The sequence below is a fragment of the Protopterus annectens genome, chromosome 6.part0 (assembly GCF_019279795.1).
Source record: "Protopterus annectens isolate FY-2018-M chromosome 6.part0, PAN1.0, whole genome shotgun sequence".
NCBI lineage: Eukaryota > Metazoa > Chordata > Ceratodontiformes > Protopteridae > Protopterus > Protopterus annectens.
In genome coordinates, this window is record NC_056737.1 from 1,256,198,520 (window position 1) to 1,256,225,784 (window position 27,265).

The following is a 27,265-nucleotide window of genomic DNA, read 5'->3' on the forward strand; positions in this document are numbered from 1 at the left end:
AGCAAACAGATCCAACCACGGTAGGCAAAAATGGAAATCCAATCACAGACGTCTAGGAAAAGCAGAGATTCTGAATAAATGCTTTGCTTTATCCTGTAGAAAAGGAAGCAAGGAGAGGACATCAAGCTGTGAGAATGAGAAAGGGCAGAGTGAAGAAAGCATTAGACAGACACCTGGATAGAAATGAAGTAGGAGAAGGCACTGCATACACTTGGAGAGGGAAAGTACAACTTTGAAAATTGTCAGGAATCTGCCAAGTGCAGTGGCTGAACTAATAGATGCCTTCAGTAGGTAATAGCCAGTCAGAAGAATTAAAAAAAAAAAAAAACTAGAGGACAGCAAGTCTGGTAGATTTGTACAAGTTGGGAAGCAGGAAGAATTTGGAAAACTGTAGGCTTTTTTAGCTTAACAGCTGTAGCAGAGAAAATTGTAAAGTTGTGTGTGAAAGAAATCCTGCTGAGAAGTTTTACAAAATTCTTAGAGGACAGTAATTTTCAAGGTAACAACTGCAACAGTGCTGTGACAGAGTTGTTTCCCAAAAAGATCAGCTATCAGCAAGACCTGACCCAGATTGTCAGTATGTTGACCAAGGGCGCAAACATATTGGACCTGGTCCTCACAAATATGGGAGAGTGCTGCACACCTTCTAGTGTAATATCCTGTAGTAAAGTCAGGCCACAAAACTGACTCCCTTGAAGTAAAAATAAAACCTGTAATCCCAGCTATCCCTGGAATGTTCAGTACCTATTCAGAGGCTAACTTCCTGCCATTAAATAATAACCTGGCAAAATGTAAAGTCCCCATAAACCCTGAGAACACTGATCCATTTATCCATCTAGCCATTCATCCTCAACCCCTTTTCCCATTTTGCACATGGGGTTGGGGTGTCACTTCCGCAGTGACAGTCATCTCAAGCCAAGGTTTACACTGCTGGTTGAATAGCCCTGCCGCGATAGTTCATTCGCACTACTCACTTGTGCGCACACTCACGCCTATGGCCAATTTAGAGTGTCCAATACACCTACCACTTGTCTTTGGAATGTTGGAGGAAACTTGAGAACCTGGAAGAAGCACACATCACCGCAGGGAGGATAACTTTGTATTCAGTAGGGGATTAAACCATTAAATTATAGGAAGTCGAGTGAGCTCACTGATGTGACTAGACTTGGTTCTGTAGAACTAGGCTGGCTACACAATATGCTTTTCTGTCTTTGGGAGGTGTACACTTGTCAAAGTTTAAATTATTTTGTCCCTAGGTCTTTAATGATGGTGTTTACAAAACAAAATGTTCATAGCATAAATAATCAGAATCGATGCACTGCTTTTGCCAAGTCTTACCCATTTACTGACATTAAAGGTAACAAGTTACCACTGCACCAGGTATGCGTCTTTTCTATAGTCTATCTTGGGTAATGTATACATCTTTTACTGAAGTAATTCTATCACCCAGTTTGCAGTCACAATCCTAATTTTGTATCCAAGAAGTATAGTCTGAGAATAAGTAGCTCGAATGCAAATTCTTGTTGGACATTGCTGGTAACTGTTATTGGGATAAGCAGGGATCTCCTAGCCAGACTTGCAGTGTGCTGCTGCTTAAGCAGTATTTTACCCGTTGAATTATATATGGATTGATGTTTAGTTTCCTTAATTTATCAGTTGTTCCATTATGCCGAATTGTGTTGGATGCTTTAGCAAGATTAGGGCAAACAGCATGTATTGTTAGCTTTTCATGAAGTGCTGCTGTTTCCTTTTTAAAGAACGCCATATAATTCAGAAAGATGTCTCCTTAGCAAACCAGTAGCATTCCCTAACAGAAGCAGGACCCCTGCGTCATTTTGGATAAGCTCCATTATGATACTGTCCTTGATTTTTTACATCGAATTTCTGGATGGGTCCAAAGCTGCTTTGTTCTGATCTGACCCTGGCCCCCATTCTGAAAAGTGCTGCTGTAGTTGCTCTCTTTAGTTAAAAATATGTCTGCATGCTAGCATTTTTTTATACAGTTCAAGGTGTAGTTAGGTTTTCCTTGATTTCTGAACATTAAACCACCAGGTACATTGTCTAGTTCCATGGAACTTGACTTTGTAATTCAACATGTGTGGTAACAATTGTCATATTTGTAGTTATATAACGAATGTATTGCCTTGTCTCTATATCTTTCTTATACATGACTTTGCTTATTGTAAAGTTTGTAGAATTTTATTTTACACAAATACATTAACTATGTCTTGGCTAGAGGATCACGTTATTACTTATCAATAGCATATTAAATTGACAGTAATTTCTTTTTTTTCTGATTGTAATACCTTACTATTGTTTTCAGCCTCTGAAACAAACAAGTTTAGGGTTATAGCTGGAAGATTTTCCATTGTATGTCTTGCTGACTTTGTGATTCCTCCAAGAGTTTTTTTTTTTTTTGCTGAATTTCCTTGTATTTTTGTGTCTTACTAGTAAGTATCTTTGAATGCAGAGATATCGTGGGACTTGTTGCTAGTATAAACTAACTGATACATATTCACTTTACAAAATCACATGATTTAAACGCATGACATAATCAGTTAAAAGGTGTGTGTGTGTGTGTGTGTGTGTATATATGTAAATTAAATCCATTTAATAATTATAAAAATGTCTCTAAAATGAATACAAAGTTCCATTGAATAAATAAGTTTAGAGCTTAACATTTTATATTAGTTACATCATTTAATCCTGTTTTTTTGTCTGCTTGGAGCCTTATTTGCCACAGTCTGTTCTTGTAGTCCCCCCCCACTGCATACTGAAAGACTAAATATCTAATGCATAAAAAAATGCTTGTGTGTTGGAATGACTACTAGAAAGCTATACAGGATATACATAGTGCTAAATACACAACACCTGGGGAATTGCATGTGTACTGAGAATGTTGATAAATCTGTTTTGACACATCTGGTACAGTAGCAAAGATCCCTTTCAGTTGGTGGTACTCTTGATTAAATATAGAACATTATTTTCTTATCCAACTGCATTAGAATACTAATATGTTAATGTCAGTATTAGATAAACAAGTATAGACAGTAAGATATTGTCTGTGTAAATCAATGCTCTCAGTCATAGGAATGCTTGTAAATAAGGAAGTAATGTCATGAGAAAATGCAAAAACTTTGTTGCCTTGAATGTTATATAACTTGCTTTATCTAAGAAACCTGTCTGCATGATTGGGTACACAGCATTTTCCATACAGAATGAAATACTTTCAGTTACTGAATTTGAGGCTGAGGCCATTGCCTAAAAGTTGGATTGGCAACATTTTATGAAGTTAATCTCTATGCAGAAATGTTCATAAATCCATACAGGTTGACATGCAAGTGGTATTGTACAAGTAAATCAGTTAATATTTGCCCCCTGATATGTTTTGTGAATGAAAACTAAGGGGAACATGTTCATCGTGTTACCCTGTTGCAGTCATCACACTTGGGTTATCCTGCCGTCAGGCGGTCCCGCAGTCGGCCCGAATTCCAAAGTCTTTGTCCGGCATCGGTTGCTGTTGCGTCTTCCCTGACGTCAGTGCGCCAGGGGTATATGAGAGGCATCCGATGCCATTTTCTTTAGTCTTTCTTGCCGCGCGGTGCCCGAAGCAGAAGCAGTTTGCAAGTGCCTGTCGGCCGACACCTGAGATTTTCAGTCCAAAGTCTTCAAAGCTAAGTACCCCATTGGGGAACCTTTTCTTGCCTCAGTCCGATGTCGGAAAAAGTTAACAATTGCATTTCTTGTGGGAAGCAAATACCTCATAAGGACTTTCATTCTTTTTGTATACCTTGCCTAGGCCCAGACCACGACGTCACTGGTTGTCGGTTTTGTGCTAGGTTCAATAAGCGAACTATAAAGCGACGCTTTGATTTTGCACGTCACTACTTCGGTAGGAAATTTAATTACACTATGCCGTCGGAGCAACCGCGTGAATAAAAAACGCAAAGATAAAGATAGGCAGCATAGATCCAAGCCAGACTCCGAGCCCTCGGCTGGGCCGATCGCCGGTTCTCCGGTTTTCAGTAAGGCGCCTACGCAGCCCCTGGCTACCACTGAATTGGATCCCCAGACCGCTTCGGATTCTCCAGCAGAGAGTTCTAGGCCGACGCAGCCATTTTCTTTAGGCCCTACCGACGAAATTGCAGTAGGAGAAGCCGGTGCTGTAGAAAAACCTTCGGTTTCTGAAGGTGTCTTCAGATTGACTACTCTCACCATAAAATCTTATGCTAAGCTCAAGACTCCTCTAAAACCAAAAAAGACTCCACTTCAGTCTCCAGGTCAAGGCCCTATGCCTAAGAAGCAGATGCTTAAAATGACTGAAGATTTAATTTCTTTGATCAGGGGTTCCCAACCCCCCCCCCCCGACAAAAGGCCTAGACAAGAGGAGGATTATGACTCCTCTGATCAAGTGTCTGTTTCCTCAGGCTCCTCTGAGGAACAGGTCTACTCCTTTCCCCCTTATGAAGATTCTGATGCTGAAGACTCCATTCCCTCAGCTTCTCCCCCTGAAGATTATTCCTTTGGGGAAACCTTACATGCCATGAGGGAACATTTTCACTGGGAAGGACAGGACTTCTCCGACTCAAAGAAAAGGCTCAGAGAGTTTCTTTTACCCCCCAGCACAGACCGCTTGCTATCCCCCCCAGTTTTAGACATTGTGGATGATGTTTTCTTAGAATCTAGTCTAAATCCAGATTCTCTACCTCCTGCTCCAGCCAAACCAGGTAAATACTATAGAGTGCCTGATTCACACAAATTCCTATACAAAAGCCCTGTTGCTGATCCAGAGACAATCTCCCAGGGTCCCAAAGGGGCTAAAGCTTCTATGGCTAAAAATCCTGTACCCTTTGAAAGGGACTCCAGAGCACTAGATGGGGGAAGAAGGTTTACACCTCAGCTACTCTAGCTATGAGAGCGCTAAATTGTCAATTTCACATGCTTAAATACCAGCAATTCCTAATGTCTCAAATAAAACAAAAGATGGGCACGCAGCCTCAACAGTCTGAATTCAAGGAAATGCAGGATCTGTTGCATGCAGCTGAACAGGTGGGCAAACATACTTTACAATGTGGTTTGATGCCTTGGAAGCTTCCTCTAGAGCAGCTGTTACTGGGTCTGTTATATGTAGACATGCTTGGTTAAAGGAACAATCTCTACCTGATCATGTTAAAGCAAAGTTATTAGATGCACCCTTACAACAGGATGTCTTACTTGGGGTTAAAGCAGAGGAGGTTTTAAAGAAAATGGAGGATAAGGCAAAATCTATGCAGATGGTCAAAGATTTCTTACAGGTACAGCCCCCACGCTTCAGCAGAAATTGGCCAACAAAAAATTGGTCCTTTCCAGCTTCTGACAGATCACAGAGGGGTAAATACAGGCACCCAAGGGGCAGAGGACAAGCACAAATCCCTTGCAAACCTCGCCAATGGGGCACTGCAACACAGAAGGGAGGAGAAGATAGGCCCCAAACTACTAGAAGGCAAACACAATGACTTAAACCTCAAACTGCCAAGCAAAACACTCTTGGCAGCTCCCTTGGGAGGAAAATTAGCACTGTTTGCAGACAACTGGCGCATCGCACAAAGGACAAATGGGTCCTAGACATTATCTCACAAGGATACAGATTCCATTTCCACACCTTGCCAAGGATAAAAGGAATGCCAAACCTGCCACAAAATCAATGGGCAGAGGCACAAAAACAAATTACAGCTCTCATGGACATGAGAGCCATTCAACTGGTACCTACACAGGAGCAAGGCCAAGGATTTTACTCAAGGCTCTTTCTAGTCCCCAGAAATGACAAAGCTTGGAGACCCATTCTGGACCTTTCAATTTTAAACACCTTCTTGCAAGTTCCCAAATTCAAGATGCTAACACTACAGCAGCTTCTTCCCATGTTGGGCAAGAAAGCTTGGCTAGTAACGTTGGACCTCAAGGAGGCATACCTGCATGTACCTATCAGACAAAATTGCTGAAGATACCTCAGTTTCATTGTAGGTTCAACCCATTACCAATTCTCTGCACTGCCCTTTGGCTTATCTACTGCGCCCAGCATCTTCACAAAATGCCTGGCACCAGTAATTGCATACTGCAGACAAAGAGGAATTCAAATATACCCATACCTGGACGACTGCCTCATCCAAGCAGAAAGCAAGGGCATTCTCTTACAACACTTGGCTTTTGTAAAACATCTTCTAAGTTGCCTAGGGTACACAGTAAATGAAAAGAAATCAAAACTAGTGCCCTCACAAAATATGACATTCCTGGGTGCCAGCTTGAATACAACGGCCCAGATGGCTTATCTGATGCCAGACAAACAACTACAATTAACTCAATACTTCAGAGCAATGGCAACAAAGACCCAACTTCCTGCAAGAAAAAGTCTGCAGGCCTTGGGCTACATGGCATCTTGCATACTACTAATACCATTTGCAAAACTGCATATGAGGAGATTACAATGGTACCTAAAAAGCGTATGGACTCAACACAGCCACAGCTTGGAAACAATGATCCCTCTCATTCCCTGACTTCAACAGGAGTTTCTATGGTGGTCACAGGCATGTCACCTCAACAAGGGTCAGCCTTTCACCTTATCCCCAGCCAGGCAAACTATGACAACAGATGCATCGGACTATGCCTGGGGGGCACACATGGCAGGACAGTGCATTCAAGGCATATGGACTGCAGATAAAAGGAATCTGCACAGCAATCAAAAAGAAATGCTAGCTGTACAAAATGCTCTGACAGCCTTCAAGGATCTCTTACATCCAGGACAGCTTATCATATGGACAGACAACACCTCAGTAATGTGGTACATAAACAAGCAAGGGGGTACACACTCCTACCCTCTATGCAGGCAAGCAATGACCTTGTGGAACACAGCACTGGCTTACCAAGTTCAATTACAAGCTCAATTCCTGCCAGGAAAAAAGAACACATTGGCAGACGACCTAAGCAGAAACATCATGATTCCCCACGAGTGGAAACTGGATCCACAAGTATTTGCAATGATAACTCAAAAATGGGGGCTCCCAGACATAGACCTGTTTGCCAGCCCCCAAAACTATCAACTAACAACATTTTGCACGAGGACTTTTCATCATCAAGCTTGGAAAGTGGACGCACTCTCATTCAGTTGGAAAATGCTGACAGTATATGCCTTTCCTCCATTACCCCTTCTCACAAAGGTGCTGCTGAAAGTCAGGATGGAGAGACCCCGAATGATACTCATTGCCCCAGACTGGCCACGCCAGCACTGGTACCCACTACTAAGGAATATGGCACAGGGTCCACCATGGATTCTGCCACAAATTACCCATCTGCTCACACAGCAGGACAATCAGATTCTACACAGCCAGCTCAAAACCTTAAACTTGGCTGCATGGCAAATCACCTAAGTAACCAGCCAGCTCCTCTCTCACAAGCTGTTATGGATGTTATTCTGGAGGCCAGGAGGCCCAGAACCAGGAAAGCCTACTCAGACAAATGGAAAAGGTTTTGCACCTGGAACCAAGCTAAAGGCCAAAATACCCTTCAGCCTGACATACCTCAGATTCTGCAATATTTAACTGAGATGTTACACAAAGGGCTTTCCTTTTCATCTAGTAAAATCCACGCCTCAGCTATTTCAGCTCACTACAGCACGGATCCTCCCTTATTTTCACATCCACTACTAAGGCAGTTTCTCAGAGGGGCCAAAAACATTAGGCCTCCCAGGAGAGCACCAACACCTACTTGGGACCTCAACTTTGTTCTGGAAAAACTTACGCTACCTCCTTTTGAGCCAGCTTTCTCAGCTGATTTAAAGTTTATATCATGGAAGACTGCCCTGCTGTTAGCAATTACTTCAGCGAGAAGAGTTTCAGAGCTTCAGGCACTAATGGTAGTAGAGCCCTTCCTCATTTTTCATCAAGACAGAGTTTCTGTACGAACTACCCCCTCCTTTATGCCTAAGGTGGTATCCAGTGTGGCTCTAAATCAAACCGTCCATTTACCCACCTTCTTTCCAAATCCATAGAACAAAGGAGAAAGACTCCTACATTCCTTGGACATTCACAGGCAGCTATGTTACTACTTGGATAAAACTAAGGTTTTCAGAAAATCTGACCAGCTTTTTGTATCCTATGCTACAGCATCACAAGGAAAGGCTATCTCAAAACAGACCATTTCCAAATAGATAGGACATTGCATACGTTTTTGCTACACCCACCATGGAAAACCAGTTCCTGCTAGCATAAGGCCCCACTCTACCAGGGCAGCAGCTACATCTACAGCCTTCCTCAGGGGGGTGCCAACCAAGGATATTCTGGAAGCTGCAACTTGGAGTTCAGTACACACCTTCACCAAAGATTACCACTTACCACTTTACTCTAAGACTAGAGCTGGCTTCGCCACTGCAGTTTTGCAGGGCCTTCTAGCTTCCTCTAATCCTGTTTGACTCCACCTCCCATCCTTAGCTTTGGGATTCTACCCAAGTGTGATGACTGCAGCAGGGTAACACGATGAATATAGTACAGTTTTGTACCTACCATAAATGTAGATGTTCGAGTGTATACCCTGCTGCAGTCCAGGTTACCCTCCCTCCATCCCCTCTGACCTAACTAAGACCTTTCAAAACCTTTAAATCTGTTACAACCTTTGTGGTGTATTTACTTATAGCTGGAGGGATTTTGTGTTTATGCTACACTTTTTATTATTGGTACTATCTACTGACCACCATTTGGGAGGGGGCACCTGACATCTGGGGCAAGAAAAACTGAAGAAAATGGCGTCTGATGCCTCTCGTATACACCTGGCGCACTGACGTCAGGGAAGAAGCGACAGCAACTGACACCGGACCAAGACTTTGGAATTTGGGCCGACTGCGGGACCGCCTGACGGCAAGATAACCCAAGTGTGATGACTGCAGCAGGGTATACACTCGAACATCTACATTTATGGTAGGTACAAAACTGTACTTTCTTTTTATTCTTTTTCAATAGCCAACATCTGAAGCATTGCATTAATGCAATCTTTATGATGCATTATAACCAGCCCCCACCCCATCAGCTTTAATATATCCCAATTCAAGACTTTTTTTTAATTCACACAATGCCTGTCTTTCATTAGAATTCAAATTATAAAAGGGCATGCTGCATTTGTTTGGTAATGCACAATGTGTCTGTCTCTCACAGAGATTTTGAAATGTTGGCAAGGTGGATTTGAGTGTAGGGTTGTAGGTATTAGGGTTTATTTTCTCCTGTGTGCAAACATTCACATAATGTAAAATATATGCCAGATTAATTTAGTTAGTCTTAGATTAGAAAAGTCATCTTCAAATTAGCCCTTTGACAAGTTATGTATGAGAAATATTTAAATAAAAAAAATATGTAAAACAGAAGTAAGGTTAATGGCAGTTAAATTAAAAATTACTGGCTTACCAAATTTATACATTTCTCTTGGGTTCTGCCCCATCCTTGAGTTCTGCCTCTGTCCTTTTCGTTCTTCCCCTTGTGGCCTGATTCTTTGGTTAATTTGTTGGCCTGAATCCGTTTCCTAATGATACTGTATGAAAAGTTCATCTCAGAAGGGTTAGATGTTTCATGTGTTTGAACTAAGCAGGGTGATCATCTAACTGGAAGTAGATCAGAGTTGTTTTCCTGAATTAGAGTGTTGTGATATTGAAGAAGATTTTTTTTAATAGTGTTAGTGGATTTAGATGGTAAAGTGTAGGCAGTCCTTTTAAAATAAGCAGAGTAATCTTTCTCAATTTTTTGTTTTTATAGGCAATTCTGGTTTTCACATATCTGTCCAACACAATGTTGTTTTCATATTCAACTTTAACAACATGAAAGTGCTAGTCTTGGTTAATTTTATTTTCTAAGACACACGTCTTTCATTTGAACAATAGAAGCATTGTTTTGTTTAATTTGTTGAGAAGCTCTAGGCCAGGAATATAGACTGGTACTAAACATTTTTTCCAGTTGACTAAATCGTTTGAAATGGAATAGAAGTTTTTCAAAAATTGTGTCTACTTTATATCTGCAATTGACTCCTACAAGTGACCTCTATTGTTGATTTTAAAGATTTAAGTTCAGTTGCTTCTTTTCCTGGAATCAAAGTTGTATAACTGGTTGTTGAGGCATGTTCATCTCAATCATATTTTTGATTAAATATATCCTGTGGTGAATGAAACTCTTGAATTTGCTGGGATAAAACATTAATAGATACTTGTAATCCATCCAACATCTGATTTAAGTAGTTAAACACCTATTTTGGATAACCAGGACTGAATATCAAGTCAGACAAGAGAAATCAGTTTGGAGTCTGTCATGTTAGCAAAGACTGTAAAAAACTGCAACCCAAAAGCACAAAGTGTGTACTTTGAGATTACCCTTATGAGGCATTAAGGTGAAAACCTCTTTTCACACACTGTAGTAAAACAGGAAGTTGAAATAAATATTTCAGTAAATGCAAGAATATTTTGTGTTCTTGTTCTTCTCAAACAGTTTTGCTCACACATTAGTAGTTTTTATGAATGCCTTGAGCTCTTTGGAGAACAACTGTAGCAGACATCTACTCCATTGGTTCAGTAAATTAATGATCTTAGTTCTCTTCTCCATATTCCAAGAAGTTTATTTGTTTAATGTTTGCACACCAGAAAAGTCCGACTGGGACAGAGCCCATTTTCATCAGAGGCCCAGGGAGAAATGCTCCAGACGCATGTTTTTAGATCTTAGTGATGCCATTTTAGTTGAAAGTTCTCCTTTCACTAATCATGCAGTATTTACACATTCAGGGAAACCTATTGCCAACTAATTTGTAGTGGAATGTTGTACTTTTGTAGCTCTGTGATTGCGGTGGAGGTTTTAATTTTCTATTAAGAGAAGCTGCTCAACATTTAGAGCACTGTTGCAGTAGCTTAAGATATTTGAGTTTTACCCCATGCTACCGGACAGTTTTCAAAGCTGTAAATAGATTCCTCTGATGCTCCAGACTGCACCTGTCCTACCACAGGGACTGGAATTTGACTATAGTAGGGCTGTCAGATCATGGTCAAAACTGAGCATACACCTCAGCTGTGGCAGAATGATCCAGTGCATTAGTTAAAGCCTGATTGCAAGCACTCTAAAAACTCACCAAGGCCTTAGCCTCATTTGCAGTACACTCCCACATGAAGGGGTTCATTGGAGGAGATGGAGTGCATAATGCATTTCATGATGTGAGGTATTACCAGCTATACCATGAGAAGTAGAGCAGTGGATGTGTAACCTATGCCAGCATAGCTAGCTGGAGTTTTGTAAAGAATTGTATGTCATTTGTATATCAAATTGATTTGTACAGGTGCTTGTGCTGAAAATGTATTTGTAAAGCTGCTTGTGTTAAAAATGTACCAACAGTGGATCCTGCTGGACAGAAAAGAAATGCACCTGTATGTCGGACTGCATTGTAACTGTTGAAATGAATATATTGTAACAGAGGATACTGGAAGAGAAGAGATTAATCTCAGTCCAGCTAACTTTGAAAAACAGTCAAATTAAATTATCTGGTTTAGGCCATAAAGATTGTATCTTAAAGTTCTGATTGTAGCCAGAGACCACTGTATTGTCCTTAGGTGTGAACTAATTGCTACCCTGGAAAGGTGGAAGTTTTGAAATGGTTTTATAGCTATAACACATTTTGGCAAAACTCCTCTACCTGTGTGTGCGTGTGTTAACACCTATGTGCTAGATTCTGGTTTAGTTTCAATTAAGGGGGGGTAGCGTGGGGACCAGAGTCAGATGACTTGATGTATGTGATGTCATTCTGTAATCCTGCACTAAAATGATGTTCGAGTACTAGATAAGACGAAAGATTCTTTGTTTGTTAAACCGGACAAAGAAGGACCCCTCACCCACTTTATTCTGCCTTGCTTTATTAAGTAAGTAGGAAATAGTAATTTTTTACATCAGTTAGGAAAATATAGTGAGATTAGTTATGTATTGTTTTCTGTATCTGTGTGAACCTATCCATCTGCGTTATTTTTAATATTTCCTATGATTAAAACACTGGTGTTTATTGTAAATAGATATTTCGTATTTTCATGTTTAAAGTTTTCATTGTGGCTGGTCTTTTAGAGAATATTTTAACCTTTCAGAGTACTTATATTTATTTGGTGACACTGTGGCTAATCCTGAAAGCCTTGCTGCATTGGTCAAACACTACCATCTGTATTAGTATTAATTTTACTTGGTATAATTGGGTACCCTTGTAAAAGCCTTAGAGTAGTTAGCTTGTGGTAGTATAACTACCTTATAGTCTGGGCAAAGGTGGCATAGCTAGTAAATCTGTGCCAGCCTTACCAAAGTGTGTGTGTGTGTGCGTGTGTGTGTGTAAATCAAATCTGAATGTGTGTTTCAGCTACTCACAGCAGGGACACAGAGCACTAGTTATACAGAAATGGTGGTGGAGGACCTGGCTTAGAATACTAGGCTGAGGACTCTGCTCTACAGCTGTGCCAGTGGAAAGGCTTAGTGGTGGCCTGGAGAGAGAGAGAGAGGGAAATCCAGCCCTTGGACTGAGTGTGTTCCCTGTGTGCTCTTAAGGGAAGTTGTTCTTGGTGCAGAGACCTGCATCTGGAAATACTACCTTATAGTCTGGCCAAAGGCAGCAGAACTAGTAAATCTGTAATGGCCTTTCCCAGGTGTGCTTTTTATATAGAACAAACATGTGGACAGTTTAAAGTATGTATATTTGAACATTTAAGTAATATCAGAAACAAGAGAATGTCTAATGCTTTATATAAACATGTTTTTTCAGCATTCCATAGTGATCGTCAGATTTATAGCTATAGATCGCATTTGTTTCAGAGGACCTAATAAGCCTGGCTGGCATGATTTATTAAATAAAAAGGAGCAGACCTGTATTGTTAGATTAGGGGGGGTGTTTTCCCCAGGTTTGAATAACTTGTTTTGATTGTTTTCTGGGAGAAGGGGATATGCTTTGTTTTTAGATGTATTGTGTATATGTGTAATGAGCTTTCACCTTTTATATGTGGCATGGAGGAAGGCTTTTGCCGAAACCGGTATGCCTTTATGGTGATTTTGGATATCAGCTTGTGCTGTGTGTGATTTGTACATTAAAGTATTATATTTTAATTGATTGTTGTGCTGGCCAGTTTTGAGTTTTTTCATTTTTTTTTCGCCCTGCACTAGTGCTGTACTTGTGGAGCATTCTTGTGTGAGTCGTATTAGGGGCCTGGAGAGAGATAGAGAGCCATCCAGCCAGACAGCCCCCGGACTGTGTGTGTATGTTCCCTGTGTGCTCTTAAGGGAAATTGTTCTTGGTGCAGAGAGCTGTATCTGGAAATACTATGTGTATCCATGTTTGTTCTAAGTGAACGTCTCTCTCCAGTGTCAGTGGTGAGGATTCAGGCTCCTTGATTTCTAGCCCAGAAGAGGGGTGTTGCAATACATTTTACAGATTTCTGTACCTGGCCAATTGAAGCTCAAGAGATCTCATCAGGTGGGGAGCTCTCTTAGGAAATGCATCAAGCAGTAGTTAACCCAAGGGAGTGGTTCTACCACAAACTATGCAATCACTATTTTAGCTGAAATATTAAAAGTGAAAATGTCCTTTACCACAGGTAGCAGCAATTTGGGTAATGAAATCACCTAAAATTAACCAGTTTGATGATGTAAACCAAAAAGCACTAAACAAATGACAAACCAGGTAAACCAAACGAATGAGCTTAATTAGCATAATTGATTGTATAAAAATGCGGTTGTTATTCAGAGATGTAAAACTTTTTTGTCTGAGGAAGGAGCGCCATTGAGGTCTCCGAAAGCGTGTGCTTACTTCATTAAATTTACATTTTTTATTGTCAGCCTTGGACTTGTGCTTTCTACAGCTCATTCGTTTGGTTTACCTAAACAGTTTGATGAGACTTGGGCAGCCAGTAATGACCAAATGGGCATTCTCCATTGGAATACAAGAATAAAAAATAAACCCAATTTAATTAAATTTCTGCTTATCTGCAACCTGGTAGGAAGTGGCAGGGAAGGAGTGTCCTGAATGCCTGGTCCACTGAAAGGCAGAAAGAAATAGATGTGTAACATAGAACGGTTATGGCTAATCACACACACAAAATGTTATTGGTGTCCATAAGTGATTGACCAACAAGTAAATGGAGAGTAGGGGAGCAGTATTAGAAACCAAAATTCAATGATCTTGATCGACTGTTGTCACAAATCTGAGAAATTGGATGAGATACAATCTAAGGTTGATGATTATATCAGCCAGATGGAATGGAGGATAAAATACATTGAGCAATCATCGAGTTATCATACTGATGCACTTAAGGGTTTCCAGTGGAATTGAAAACAGTTTCATATGTGATTTATTGATGGCTAAGTTTGCACTGAGAATAATAAATTTAGAATATGGCAAGAAGGAAAAAAATCTCTCGAATAGAGTAGAAAGAAAGAAGATTGTGATCTAGTAAGATTTAAAAGGTCTGCTTTATTTAAATGGACTTCTCTCCCGAAACACGAGAGAGAGTACAAGTCAGAAATGTGAAATATGATACCACATGTGTGGAAAGTGAAAATTCTGATTTTATTGTAGAGATTAAGTGAGCGGTGGACCTGTGATTATAGCAGGGTGCATGTGGAACAGGACTGTAGCCTTAAAACATGTAGAAAAAGTGGCCATTTTGTGCCAATAATCCAGACTTGTTTTCATATGGCGTATCCTGAGTCTGAATGTTCCAGGATCCTGCGGAGACAGCTGAAGCTTTGAAGTGCTGGTAAAGACTCGAAGAGTCAGCTACCTCCAATGCAGGGAGTGGGCAGTCGCATGAAGAAGTGGCAGACGTACCTCAAAGAAGCAAGATGTTGGAATGTTTCCCTTTGTCCATACAGTAGTTCTTTGGAAAGGAGAAATCAGCCCAGTATGCAAAAACAAAGCAAAGAAGTGAATCAGTAGAGTGGGAAGACTTGAGTGACAGCAATTGTTGTCACCAGCCGAAACTGGAGGATTATGAAGAACATCTTTCATTTTTTTTTTCCACCATTATTTATCTGACCAAAAAAGCACAAAAGTCCACAAACTGTAGAAATACAAAGTCAGCACTCCTGGAACCACACAGTTAGCATCTCAAGTAAATCATAGGTTCATAGGTAGGTACAAGGCTATCAGCCCAAGGGCCTAAGTAAGCCTAGCCAACAAGATTCCCTGGCTTATTCTACCCAAGAAAGTTATTTTTCTGTGCCCCTGTCGAGTAGAGCCACTGAAGTGAGCCACTGAAGTGATCCCCGGGGTGTATTTCCTATTTCCCATCCACTTATCAAGAATTTTCTTGAAGAGTGCTAATGAGGAACTTTGCTTGACATAGATGGGTAGCTTGTTCCAGAGTATGGGAAGTCTCTGGGACAGGAATCTATCCCTCCAGCATGTCCTGTTTATTGTGGTGACAAGATTTAGGTCCCTAGAGTGTGTAGCTTGGAGGAATTGGAATTTCTTTAGGTGTAGCATGTCCAACAGCTCTGGGTTTGACATAGCTTTATATGTTAGGCAGAGATCACCTCGGAGCAGGCGATGTGCTATGGAGTAAAGCTGGAGTTTTTTGAGACGGTCAGTGTAGGGCTTCTGTTTGAGGCCAGTAATCCTCTTTGTGAGGTGCTTCTGTGGCCTTTCCAGCTGCTACAGATGTCTTGTGAGGTGCATTCCAAAAGGGGCGTGGTACTCTATAATGGGTCTAATGAGTGCCGAGTAGAGGGGAACAATGTCCTCTTTTTTTCCTAGATGAGAACCCTTTTGTGATGAGGTGTGCCACGTAAAAGGATTTCCTGACTACTGTGATGATGTGATCATCAAAGGAGAGACTACTGTTCACCTGGGTCCCCAGGTCACTTATCACATATTCGGCGTTAAGTAGACTGCCGCCTATGTGGTAGTTCATGGGTACAGAGTTTTTACCAGAGGGGATGACAATGCACTTTTTTTGCATTGAGCTTGAGGCCATGGCTCTGACACCAGGCATCTGTCTCACGGAGGCCCTTCTGTAGGATGTCCACATCATTTGGGGACTCAACTATGGCTCCTAGTTTGCAGTTATCTGTGAACTTCATTAGCCTGTACTTCAGAGAAGTAGATACCAAACAAGAGAGGTCCCTGGACTGAACCCTGTGTACTCCACTTGTCACTGGTTTGAAGTCAGATTTGGAGTCTGCAACTTTTGCAGTGTGGGATCTGTCAATGAGCCAGTTGGTAACCCATCTCGAGAAGTAGGGATTTATACCTAGTTTAGTGAGTTTAGCTATAATTCCAGAATGGGGGATGGTGTTGAAAGCCTTGGCAAGGTCAAGACAGGCTGTGTGAACACCTTACCCTTGTCTACAGCTTTGGTGACTACCTCAAAGAAGTCAGTCAGGTTTAGGAGGCATGATCTGGCTTTCACAAACCCGAACTGGGCTGGGTTCTACTGTTTGGAGGTTACCAATATCTTTGTTTATGAGTTCCATGATGATACATTCCATAGCCTTGCAGACCAGGCTCGTCAGGCTAATAGGTCGATAGTTCCTGGGATTAGTGGTGGCTCCCTCTTTGTGGAGTGGGATAACTGTTGCTGTGCACCATTCAGTGGGCACAAAGCCTGATGTGAGACTATGATTGAACATGGTGCTTAGCTGGGGAGCCGGATCGTTCTGAAGTTCATGTAAAACGCAGCCTGGGATGTTGTACAGTCCCATGGATGCTGTGTTTTTGGCTTTAGAGAGTGCAGCTTTTACCTGCATAGTTGTGATTACAGGGACTCTGCATTCTTCCTGTATAGATATGGGCCCTTTAGGGGGTGAGAGTGGGGTAAAGTTAGCACTGAACCTATCTGCCAGGACGTTGGCAATATCAGTTGGTTCTGTAATTTTCATGCCGTTATGCTGTAACTCAGCAGATCTGGGTGTTGCCATTGAGATTATTGACATAGCTATAGAATGCTTTGTGGTTGTCCCTAGAATCAGTGGCAATTTTGTTTTCGTAGCTAGCTTTGGAGGATCTTATAAGGGATCTCAACTTCTTACTGAGGCTGACCAGGGAACTCCTCCACTCATGGGATTTTACTCACTTTTGCAACAGTTTCCACCTTCTGTTGTTGAGTTTGTTTATGGCAGGGACCACCAGATTGGCTTCCTTTTTTTTTGGAAGATTGCGTCTTGGTTCTGTTTGGGATAGCACGATCCATGCATTCGTGTAAGTGCTTATAGAGTGCATCTGTGTAGGATTCAGCAGTGGTAACTGTATTGTCCATCTGCATGGGTGTCATGAAGTTCACCACTTCTGTCTTAAGAATCATGAAGTTGGCTTTGGAGAAATTTTTTACTGTGATTTCCTTAATGGAGGGTGGGGGTGGGATGTGGATATCTAGGATGATTAGCTTATGGTCAGATCTGACCAACGAGGAGTTGACTTCAGGTGTGGAACATGTTGGTAATGACTATCCTTGTAGTAAATGGCCGCAAAACACTTTGGAAGCGGTAAAAACACTGTTTATTAAAACCAAAATAACAAATAAGCACTTTCGTCAAGAACCTTCTCAACTTCATCAGATAAGAGCAAATCCAGGGAACACTCTTAAGTACATCCTGCAAGAGCATTAAGTAATAAACCAATCCCATCACACTAACTAAAAAGGACCTCCCTGAATTCAAATATTCATGAAATGCAATCATAAAAATATTCTTAAAAATGCACTCTAAAACCAGCATTTAAATGACACTGACAAGTGCAAAGATGTGGAAAATAAATATAAATACAAATGCACACAATATATAAAATCTATAAAATGGTGTTTATATAAAAATTAAAGTATATATAAAAAATGTATATAAATATTTTTTATTTTTTATATATATTTTACCTTTCCGTTGCTTTTAGTTTAAACAGGCAACCAATGGAGAGTGAATCATTTAATCCTGGCCATTGCCCCGCATTTAGGCGGACCTGCCAAATTAATTCTTTCTTTTCCAAAAGCAGCCCCAATGGGCCACCTCTTTTATCCAAGTCAACAGTGTCCACAATGAAAAATTTGAAAGAGTGGTCTGATTTTTCTGTGCAGTGTTTATTCAAGGCATTTGTGGATTTCCCAAGTCTGATCTCCCTTAACTGCTCATAAATTCTGTATTTAAATTTCCTGTCAGTCTTTCCGATATAGAAACATTCACGAGTTACACACTGCACAATAAACAGCTCTTTCAGTGTGACAGTACACCTTCTTATTCACCTGTATTTTAAAACCATTCACCAATAATTTGTGGCCTTCCATCACAAAACTACACTGAGCACAGGAACCGCATTTTTTCATAGACCCTGCATGTACAATGTTTCTGCTAGACTCTAAAATGCATTTCAGGTTCATCTATCTCTTAAAAACAATATTTGGTTTAGTTCCAACACATTCTCTGATATCCCTATCATTAAGCAATAGAGCCCAATTTTTTAATAAAATATCCAACACATCCTTACTGTTACTGTGAAAAGTAGTAATAAAAGCACATTTAAAATTTGAATTCTGTTCAGCATTGGATTGGGTCAGGTCACTTCCTACTCCATTAACCAAACAGCCATCAATAGGGGGCATGCCCTGGGCAGGTATTGCCTCATGGTGACCTAAGAAGGGTTTAAAAAAAACTCTCTTTTGTTGACCACCTCAATCATGACTTCATTAAGGACCCAGAACAGGTAACCCCTCTTGCAAAACATAGCTTTCAGGTGGTCACACTCATCTAAGAAGTTATCATACAAACTAACCATACGGGCTGCCTTTACAAATTGGCCCTTTACTACCCCTCTTTTTTGTTTAAATAGGTGTGCGCTATCAAAATGCAGAAAGCTGTTTGAATAGGTTGCTTTCCTATGAGTTTGTGCTACAAAGGCCTTGAACTGACGCTCTTTCTTCAGTAAGATGTAAAATAAAAAGTGTTTTTAGCGCTCCCAAGTGTTTTGCGGCCATTTACTACAAGGATTTACTTGAGTTGCTGAAGTGTGTGGTTCCAGGAGTACTGACTTATATTTGAACGTAGATTGAGAGAGAGTTGTTAAGTCCGAAGTCTGAAAATGTGCTAGAGGAGCAAGAAGTTATTGTTTATAGATTTATAGGTTTTTACTAAGCTTACAGCCAAATCAGACCATTGAGAAACTCTGCCAAGTCATCTTATACTTTTGAGAGAGTGTACTGGCCCTGGCAGAAAACTGGAGCTGCCCTGCTGTATGCACGTAAAAAATGAAACTCACCACTGCGATTTGAATCCATGATACTGACACACCTTAACTTACATAGTGGAAAAAGACCTCAGACAACCAGCAAGTCCCGTCAGCTCAGCACTACTGATATTTCCACTAGTCTGAATACAGCGAATGCATAAAGTTTGACCACTGATAAATAGCAATAAAGTCACTATGCATGCTTAAAAGTTAACGTGTGTTAAGGCAAAACATGCAAGCAGAAGCACACAAGGCTCTGTGCTTAAACTTTAGGAACAGAGATACTAAGCAACTAACACAGCAAGAGAAAGATTCTGTAAGCCACACTTCAACACACAGGGCTCAACCTCAATGTGGTCAATGTGGAACACAGACTCTGACAGTGTGTGACAAACACAAAATGTGGAATACCCATTTTCACACTGTGCGAAAACACACCATTTCCACGGTGCCGAGCTGACGTGGTCTTTAAAGAAAAATCAGTAAGTTGAAGTATATATGAACCAAGAGTAAACACTGTACAAAAAAGCTTGTTTGTAACTGTAAATGGACTGTATAATCAGAAAAAGACTACCATAACTAAGTACGCAATCAATGACAAATCATTCACTTACAATCAGAAAGCAAAAGCTGCAATTCTGCATAAGACTAAGTACTCGTAACCTAGGCACTTTTTCCTCTGAGCAATTCACATGCTTTTTTTTTTTTCAATAATACCACTCAAGTGTTCATTATAAGGAAAATTCCTCACTTTGAGTTTTAAAATGTCCATGTTCCCTGAAGTTCCACATTGAAAGAGTCAGTTACATAATCAGTTTTAAAACAATTTTAACAGATATTCACAGAAAATACATACTTGTAAGTATAAAGTAACTCCTTTTTGCCATCCTGTGAGCTGATACCTGACGTTATTAGCAAGCTGTTCTGCCGTACTAGAGACAGTGAGGAAGGAGCGCTCAAGTTGCAACCCTGTAAACATAAAACACTTAAGCTGTGAGAAATCCCCCCCACAATTAAATGCACAGCACAGAATTCCTCTATCCTATACAGTACTAATACACTGTTATACACAAAAGACTTAACTGATATTCTTGGTAAACAGTACTGAATCATATTACTCAGCAAAATAACTTAATATTTCTTTTTTTTAGGCAAGCTCATAGTTGACGTTATTAGTAAATGTTCTGCCTTCGTACATAGAGTGCAAACACTGGAGACAGGAAGAAAAAAAAAACGATAGAATGTCCCTACCCCTCTAAAAATACTAAGCTGACAGACTTTGCCTACCACCCCACCAAATGTACTACTGAGAACTCAGCTATCCTGTAGAACACGAACTATAAAAATATACAAAATCTTGCCTATTCTTTCTCCTCTGTTCTAGCAAAACCTGGACTAAAACTTAGGCACTTATTGCAGCCAAAGATATACCACCAAAAGATATGCTTCCCCAGAGAAGAAATCACAAATCATTTTGTGAGCACTGGCTTGCACACTGTACTGCAGTTTCTACTCTCCACTGTTCTTTTAATATGTTCCACGATCCTGATATCCTTGCTTGAAGATGAACTGCTTTAGTCCCCAGAAGTTTTGACTGAAGGTTGTCCGTGCCAGAAATCTCTTGAATCCTAATGCTGCTGCCCTCCTAAAGAAAAGCCCATTGTTGCCCTAAATCCACAAAGAAAAGTAAAGTGCTCCCAGCAATACGACATCGCAGAGGTACAAAAACTGTCTCCCGGAAAACTCTCGCTGATTATTTTTCTGCTTCTCCTGGTTGGCTCACTTTGCATCAGTAATCAACCTCTGTTTGGCTCATATTACCTGTATGCTGATTAGCTGTTTTCGCTGTATACGAGCCAAACAGAATGCGCAAAGTGGGACCAACATTCCTAATGCAGAACAGCAGAACTTTATGAGTTCTATGCCTTAAATGCTGCGCGTTCTGCATAATTCAGAGCACTTGGCAGCTCAGCTTCATCATCTTCCCCTACATGAGAAATCCCTACATTCATCTCCCCACCCCAACGAGCAGAACAGTTTGATCTGAAGTAGTTAACTTCATTTGATCAGCAACCTGTGGGTATCGGATCCATCCCGGCAGCTTTCCAAGCTAGAGATCCGAGGTCCAAGCTCCTCCCCCTTACCCCTAATACCCTGCTACCTCCCTCCAGTACTCAGATCTCGTTTGCTGTGGCTTCTATAAGCACGAGTGATGAGCTCCTTGCGATTAGGTAAGATAGGGATAGGAATTTGCTCTACCTTTTTACCAGTTTAAATAGTGTGTGTGTGTGTGTGTGTGTGTGTGTGTGTGTGTGTGTGTGTGTGTGTGTGTGTGTGTGTGTGTGTGTGAGATAATTGATCCTTAGACTAGTTTAGTTTAATTTAACTTTAGTGTATTCCCCTTCTCCTTATCTGTTTGTTAGGGAGTGTGATTGTGTAGACATGGCCGAAGGCCCTAAGGCCATCTTTTCTAAATGCTCTGAGTGTGGCCATAAGCTGTCCCCAGCCGATGGCCACACTCAGTGCGTTCTTTGCCTGGGGGTTACACATTTGACATCAGGCTGCCAGATATGTGCTGCCTTTAACCCCCGGGCTCTGAGAGACAGGAGGAAGAAGTTAATCTTAGCGGGCCTTTTACCCGCGGATTCTACTTCCTCCTCCCCCTCAGTGGCACCAGTCGCGGCTGTTTAGCCAACAGTTCCTGCTCCCCTGGCTGGGACTCAACCTCCAACTGTGTCCCAGGGAGAGAGGGACCCTAGAAAGAAAGAGAAGAGAGATAGAGAGAGGGATAAAGAGAGAGACAAAGACAGGGAGAGGCATAGGAGCCACAAGCGGCGGGCCGACTCAGCCCTCTCGGCCCCACTGGCTAAGCAGCTCTATTCTCCCTTGAAGGTTCCCGGGTCCTCCCTCTCTCGGCTCCGTTACCCACATTTCTCTCCGGAGCCAGAGGAGGAGCCCCAGCCACCTTCGAGGTTGTCGAGGCGGCATTCCCAGCCAGCCTCGGCGGCCTCTTCAAGGTCTACGAGAAGCCTTTCTGAAGCGGACATGGACCGGATAATGCGTCGCTTCCTTCAGGCCCAGATGCAGATGGGAGTGCTCTTGACTCCCCTGCCTTCGGGGAGGAGCTCGGCCCCCTTCTTTGCTCCTATTGCTCCTTCTCCAATCCATTATCGGGTTTCGGAACCGTCAGATTTGAGTAGCCTTGGAGCCGGGGAGTTGGCACAGATAGTAATCGTTACTTCGACGCCCGCCTTACCTTCGAGTTTATCGGGTCCTTTTTCAGATCCGAGGTCTCGGGGCCATGAGCCGAGCCTCGGATCTGGAGGGGTGAGTGTGTCTTCGGCTCCGATGCGGTTGGAGCACACTTCCCTTTCGGGTCCGATCGCTTCGGCGCCGATCCACATGTCTGATCCGAGGGGGCTGCTCTCGGATCCCAGGGAGAGTGGTTCACCTTCGGCTTCCAACGTGGTGGAGAGGGATTCAAGGTCCCCGGCTCATGCTATGGATCCACCCGCCATTCCCTCACAGATGGGCCTGTCTTCCATCATCTGGCCCCAGGGACAGCCTGCGTCTACGCCCCAGCTAGTTCCTGTAGAGGAGCATGACCCTGTTGGTGAGCCCTCCTCAGACAGTCCCGCCGAGGAGGTCTCTCACAAATGAAAGTGTAAGAGGAGGCACTTGGACTCCCCCGAGTCCCTCACAGAAGACACTGACTTGGAGGAAGGGGAAGGTTCCCCCAGGTCACCCCCCAAGGACGTTTCCTTTGGAGACATTATGGAGATGCTGCGCATTAGAGGGGGGTGGTCAGCCCAGAAGCCTTCCTTGGATGAGTCAGTGTTTCTGGAGGCATTTGACGCAGGCCCGTCTACATCTTGGTTGTCCCCTCTGGCTGACCCCCTGGTAGACCTAATTACTGCCAGGGCATGGAAGGAGCCAGACACCGTAGAGCCAATCCCCAGGAGACCAGATAAGATCCTTAGTCCCCCAACAGTCAAGGCAGCATGGAGTAAGGGTTCCCCTGTAGATGCCATGGTGGTGGCGGCTGCCACCAAGAAGGAACTGGCACAGGATAGTTCCTCGGTCCATCATCCTGACAAGGAGTCTCGGATGATGGATCGCATCAGAAAGCGGATGTTTGCTTCAGCCACCTTTTCCATAACTGCACTGAATTACTTGGCACACGTGATTAGGCTTCAGCAGGTTCTAGTAAAAGAGTACGCTGGGTCTCCCCCGTAGTCCATGTCGGCCGAGGACAAACGAACTTTCTCGGCTCGCATGGCCACTCTAAAATCGATATCCCAACACATCTATGCGGCTTCTCTCCCATGCCACGGAGGGGGCAGCTAAAGCCAGTGGAGCAGGCATCGCCTTACGGCATCACGCTTGGCTCCGACTTTGCGGAACCCTTCAAGGCGTCCTTCACGAACGCTCCCTTTGACGGTTCTATGCTGTTTGGCAAGACCGTCTGCGATACACTGCTCCAGAGCAAGAAAGACGGGAAGACGCTGTCTGCCGTCGGAATCCGCTTCTTGGCTCCTCAAAGGTCCTTTTCCAGGAACCAGAGAGGAAAAAAGAAGATGTGGTTCTGGAAATCTCAGCAGTTCCATTATATTCCGGACCCTTCGTCCTTCAGAGGCAGGGGAGGACAAGGCGGAAGTCGGCCCAGAGGCCAAGGGGGGCCGAAGAATTTCGGGTCGACGGAACCTTTTTCCGACCGCCCCAAGCAGCAACCCTGAGGGGTTGCTGACTGCTCCTCTCTGGAGGCAGTCGGGGGGCATTTCTCAGAACACCTAGCACATTGGGAGTCCATTACGACAGATTGCTGGGTGCTCCGAATAATATCCAGAGGTTACTCTATCCCCTTCATAAATCTTCCCCCTCAGTTGAGGTGCCTCCCCGATGTTCCACCCAGTCAGAGGGAGGCGGCGGCGGCTTTGGAAATAAAGAAGCTGCAAAGAAAAAGAGCCCATCCAGCACGTCCCCCCAGGCCAGTCTGGGTCGGGCAATTAGTGCAGGTTCTTTTTGGTGCCAAAAAAGATGGGGGACTTGAGACCAGTTCTCGACCTGTCTGCATTGAACCTGTTTATTGCCAAAGAGAAATTCCGGATGGTCACTCTTCAATCTATTCTCCCTCTTCTGCAGGAGAATGACTGGATGTGCTCCATAGACCTCAAGGATGTGTACTACCACATTCTCATGGACAGGCGATCCAGGAGGTTTCTCCGCTTTCAGTTGGGGGCCAGTCATTATCAGTTCAGGATCCTCCCTTTTGGCCTCACCACAGCCCCCAGGGTGTTCACCAAGGTCATGGCAGTTGTAGCGGCCCACCTGATGCTTCAGGGAATTCAGGTCTTTCCTTAGCTGGACGACTGGCTCCTCGCCGCTCCCACCAGGCATCTACTATGCTCAGCCAGGGATTGTTTCTTGCTCTTGGCCCACCAGTTGGGGATCACTATTAATTACAAAAAATCTTCCCTTCAACCTGTTCAGGTCCTGGACTTCATAGGGGCCAGAATAGACGCACTTCAGTCCAAGGCCTTCTTGACACCAGACAGACTCCGCAGCTTAACTCTCCAAGTCTTAGCACTTCTACAATCTCCAGCCTCACCAGTGAAATTAATCCTGAGAGCCCTAGGATCCATGACAGCAGCTATCAACCTTTCACCCTTAGCCCGCTTGAACATGAGGGTTCTTCAGTGGACCTTACAGGTCCAGTGGTCCATCCTTCGACATCCGTTGGACTCCCAGATTCCCCTCAGCAGAGTCTGCAGGGACTCCCTACTTTGGTGGCTCCATTCCCGAGAACTTCGGGAAGGGTGGCCATTTTTGATGCCTCAGCCCCAAGCCACGGTGACCACTGACGCTTCTCGCCTGGGGTGGGGGTGGGGGCATTGCATGGGCAGGACTGTCCAAGGCACGTGGACTCAAACAGAGACCGTTCTGCATATCAGTGTTCTGGAGATGAGGGCAGTGCTTCTAGCGTTGCAAGCTCTCCATGCCCTTCTTCCTCCGGGGACTATTGCAATTCAGACAGACAACATGTCAGTGGTCTGGTACATCGACAAACAGGGGGGGACCAGGTCTTACCCTCTTTGCCGAGAGGCCATGAGAGTTTGGGAGTGGGCGATATCCACCAACCTTTTTCTGCTAGCAAAGCACATTCCGGGTCGGTCCAACATTTTAGCGGACAAGCTGAGTTGAACTATCCTCTTGCCTTATGAGTGGTCTCTGAACCCCTTAGTAGCAAAACAGATCTTCCTCAAATGGGGACAACCTTGCTGCGATCTCTTCGCATCGCCTTCGAACGCAAAGTGCAGCAAGTTTTTTGCTTTTAAGCCCCAGAGACGCTCTAGTTCATGCTTGGCCATCCGATCTTCTTTATGCTTATCCTCTTCTCCCATTAATGACAAAATTCTTAAAGAAAGCTCGTTGGTTGGGGAGCAAGGTTATCCTCATAGCCCCATTCTGGCCTCATCAAACCTGGTTCCCGTACCTACGGTCTCATCTCGTAGCTCCTCTTTGGATCTTGGATCCCATTCCTGATCTCATCTCTCATCTTTCAGGATTGAAAACTCCGAATCTGGATGACCTCAAGCTCTCTGCTTGGTTGATCCAGTTCCATTAGTGGCTAGGACTCCCGGTATCTCGTCCGTAGTTAAATCCATCCTGGTGGTGGCGCATAAGCCTTCTTCCAGGAAGGTCTACAACAGTAAATGGAAACGTTTTTCCATCTGGGCCTGGCGTAGGAATTTGGACCCTTTTACGGCTCCCATTCCAGCAGTACTTGAATTTCTATCTCACATTTTCCATCAAGGGGCCAGTTCTTCTACTGTGAAGGTTCAAATGGCAGCCATTTCCCACTTCCACATCGGGGACAATTTTTGTCCTTTAGCTTCAACTAAGATCTGGAAGAGTTTCTTAAAGGGCACCTTTCTTTTAAGACTTCCTGTCAAGAATGCAGTTCCTCCATGGGACCTAACCTTAGTCCTTCAGGCTCTAACTGGTCCACCCTTTGAGCCTGCAGCTTCAGTTGACTTAAAGTTCTTGTCTTGGAAAACTGCCTTCTTAATTGCTATTACCTCAGCTAGAAGGGTATCTGAGCTTCAGGCCCTTTGTACTAAACCCCAGTATCTTGTCTTCCATAAGGACAGAGTATCTCTCAGGAGTAATCCTTCCTTCCTACCTAAAGTGGCTACCGAGGCTAACATCAACCAATCCATTAATCTGCCTGTTTTCTTCCCTAACTATCAGAACAAGGGGGAGTACAGACTGCATTCATTAGATGTGCATAGACAGTTGCGCTTTTACTTGCACAGAACAGCTGCCTCTTGCAAGTCGGAGCAGCTCTTTGTTTCCTTTGCTAAGCCATTCTTGGGTAAACCAGTAACGAAGATGACTCTAGCTAGATGGATATCTCACTGCATTTTTCTCATATACAAAATTTCTGGCAGGCCGGAGCTCTTGGGGGTTCATGCTCATTTTACCCATTCTATGGCTACCTCTGCTGCGTTTTGGTCAAGAGTTCCCTTGGATGACATCTGTTCTGTGGCTACTTGGGCTTCTTCTCATACCTTTATTTTGCATTATAAATTAGATCTGATATCCAGAGGGAGGGCAGCCTTTGGCTTTGCAGTGCTCCGGAATATTCTTCCTTGAGGACCTCCCAAGTTTTTTGGTAGCTGGGGACTCTGTCCCACAAGTTGATCAAATGAAGTTAACTACTTCAGATAAAGAAGTTATGTACTCACCATAATGTTCCATCTGAGTAGGTAACTTCATTTGTCAGCAACCAACCCCCCCTCCTTCCCCCTAACCTTGCTTTCGTGACCTGAGTTCAGTCCTGGTATGCATCAGGTTAGGATGTTCGGGTATTGTTTGTCTTGGTGTTGTCTGGTAATTGGGCAAACTCGATCTGAGGGACTGGAGGGAGGTAGCAGGGTATTATGGGTAAGGGGGAGGAGCTTGGAGCTCGGATCTCTAGCTGGGAAAGCTGCCGGCTCGGATCTGGGATGGATCCGATACCCACAGGTTGCTGACAAATGAGGTT

At 43.2% G+C, this 27,265-nt stretch overlaps 1 protein-coding gene across 1 annotated transcript in view; it reads left to right on the plus strand.

The window, feature by feature from the left end:
• The first annotated feature begins 1,266 nt into the window (after window positions 1-1,266).
• The window catches only part of GPD2 (glycerol-3-phosphate dehydrogenase 2), a 2,212,620-nt gene continuing 2,186,621 nt past the window's right edge, over window positions 1,267-27,265 (plus strand). The window contains exon 1 of the mRNA XM_044073653.1: window positions 1,267-1,380. Coding sequence (XP_043929588.1) covers window positions 1,267-1,380 — 114 coding nt within the window. The remainder of the gene's footprint in view (window positions 1,381-27,265) is intronic.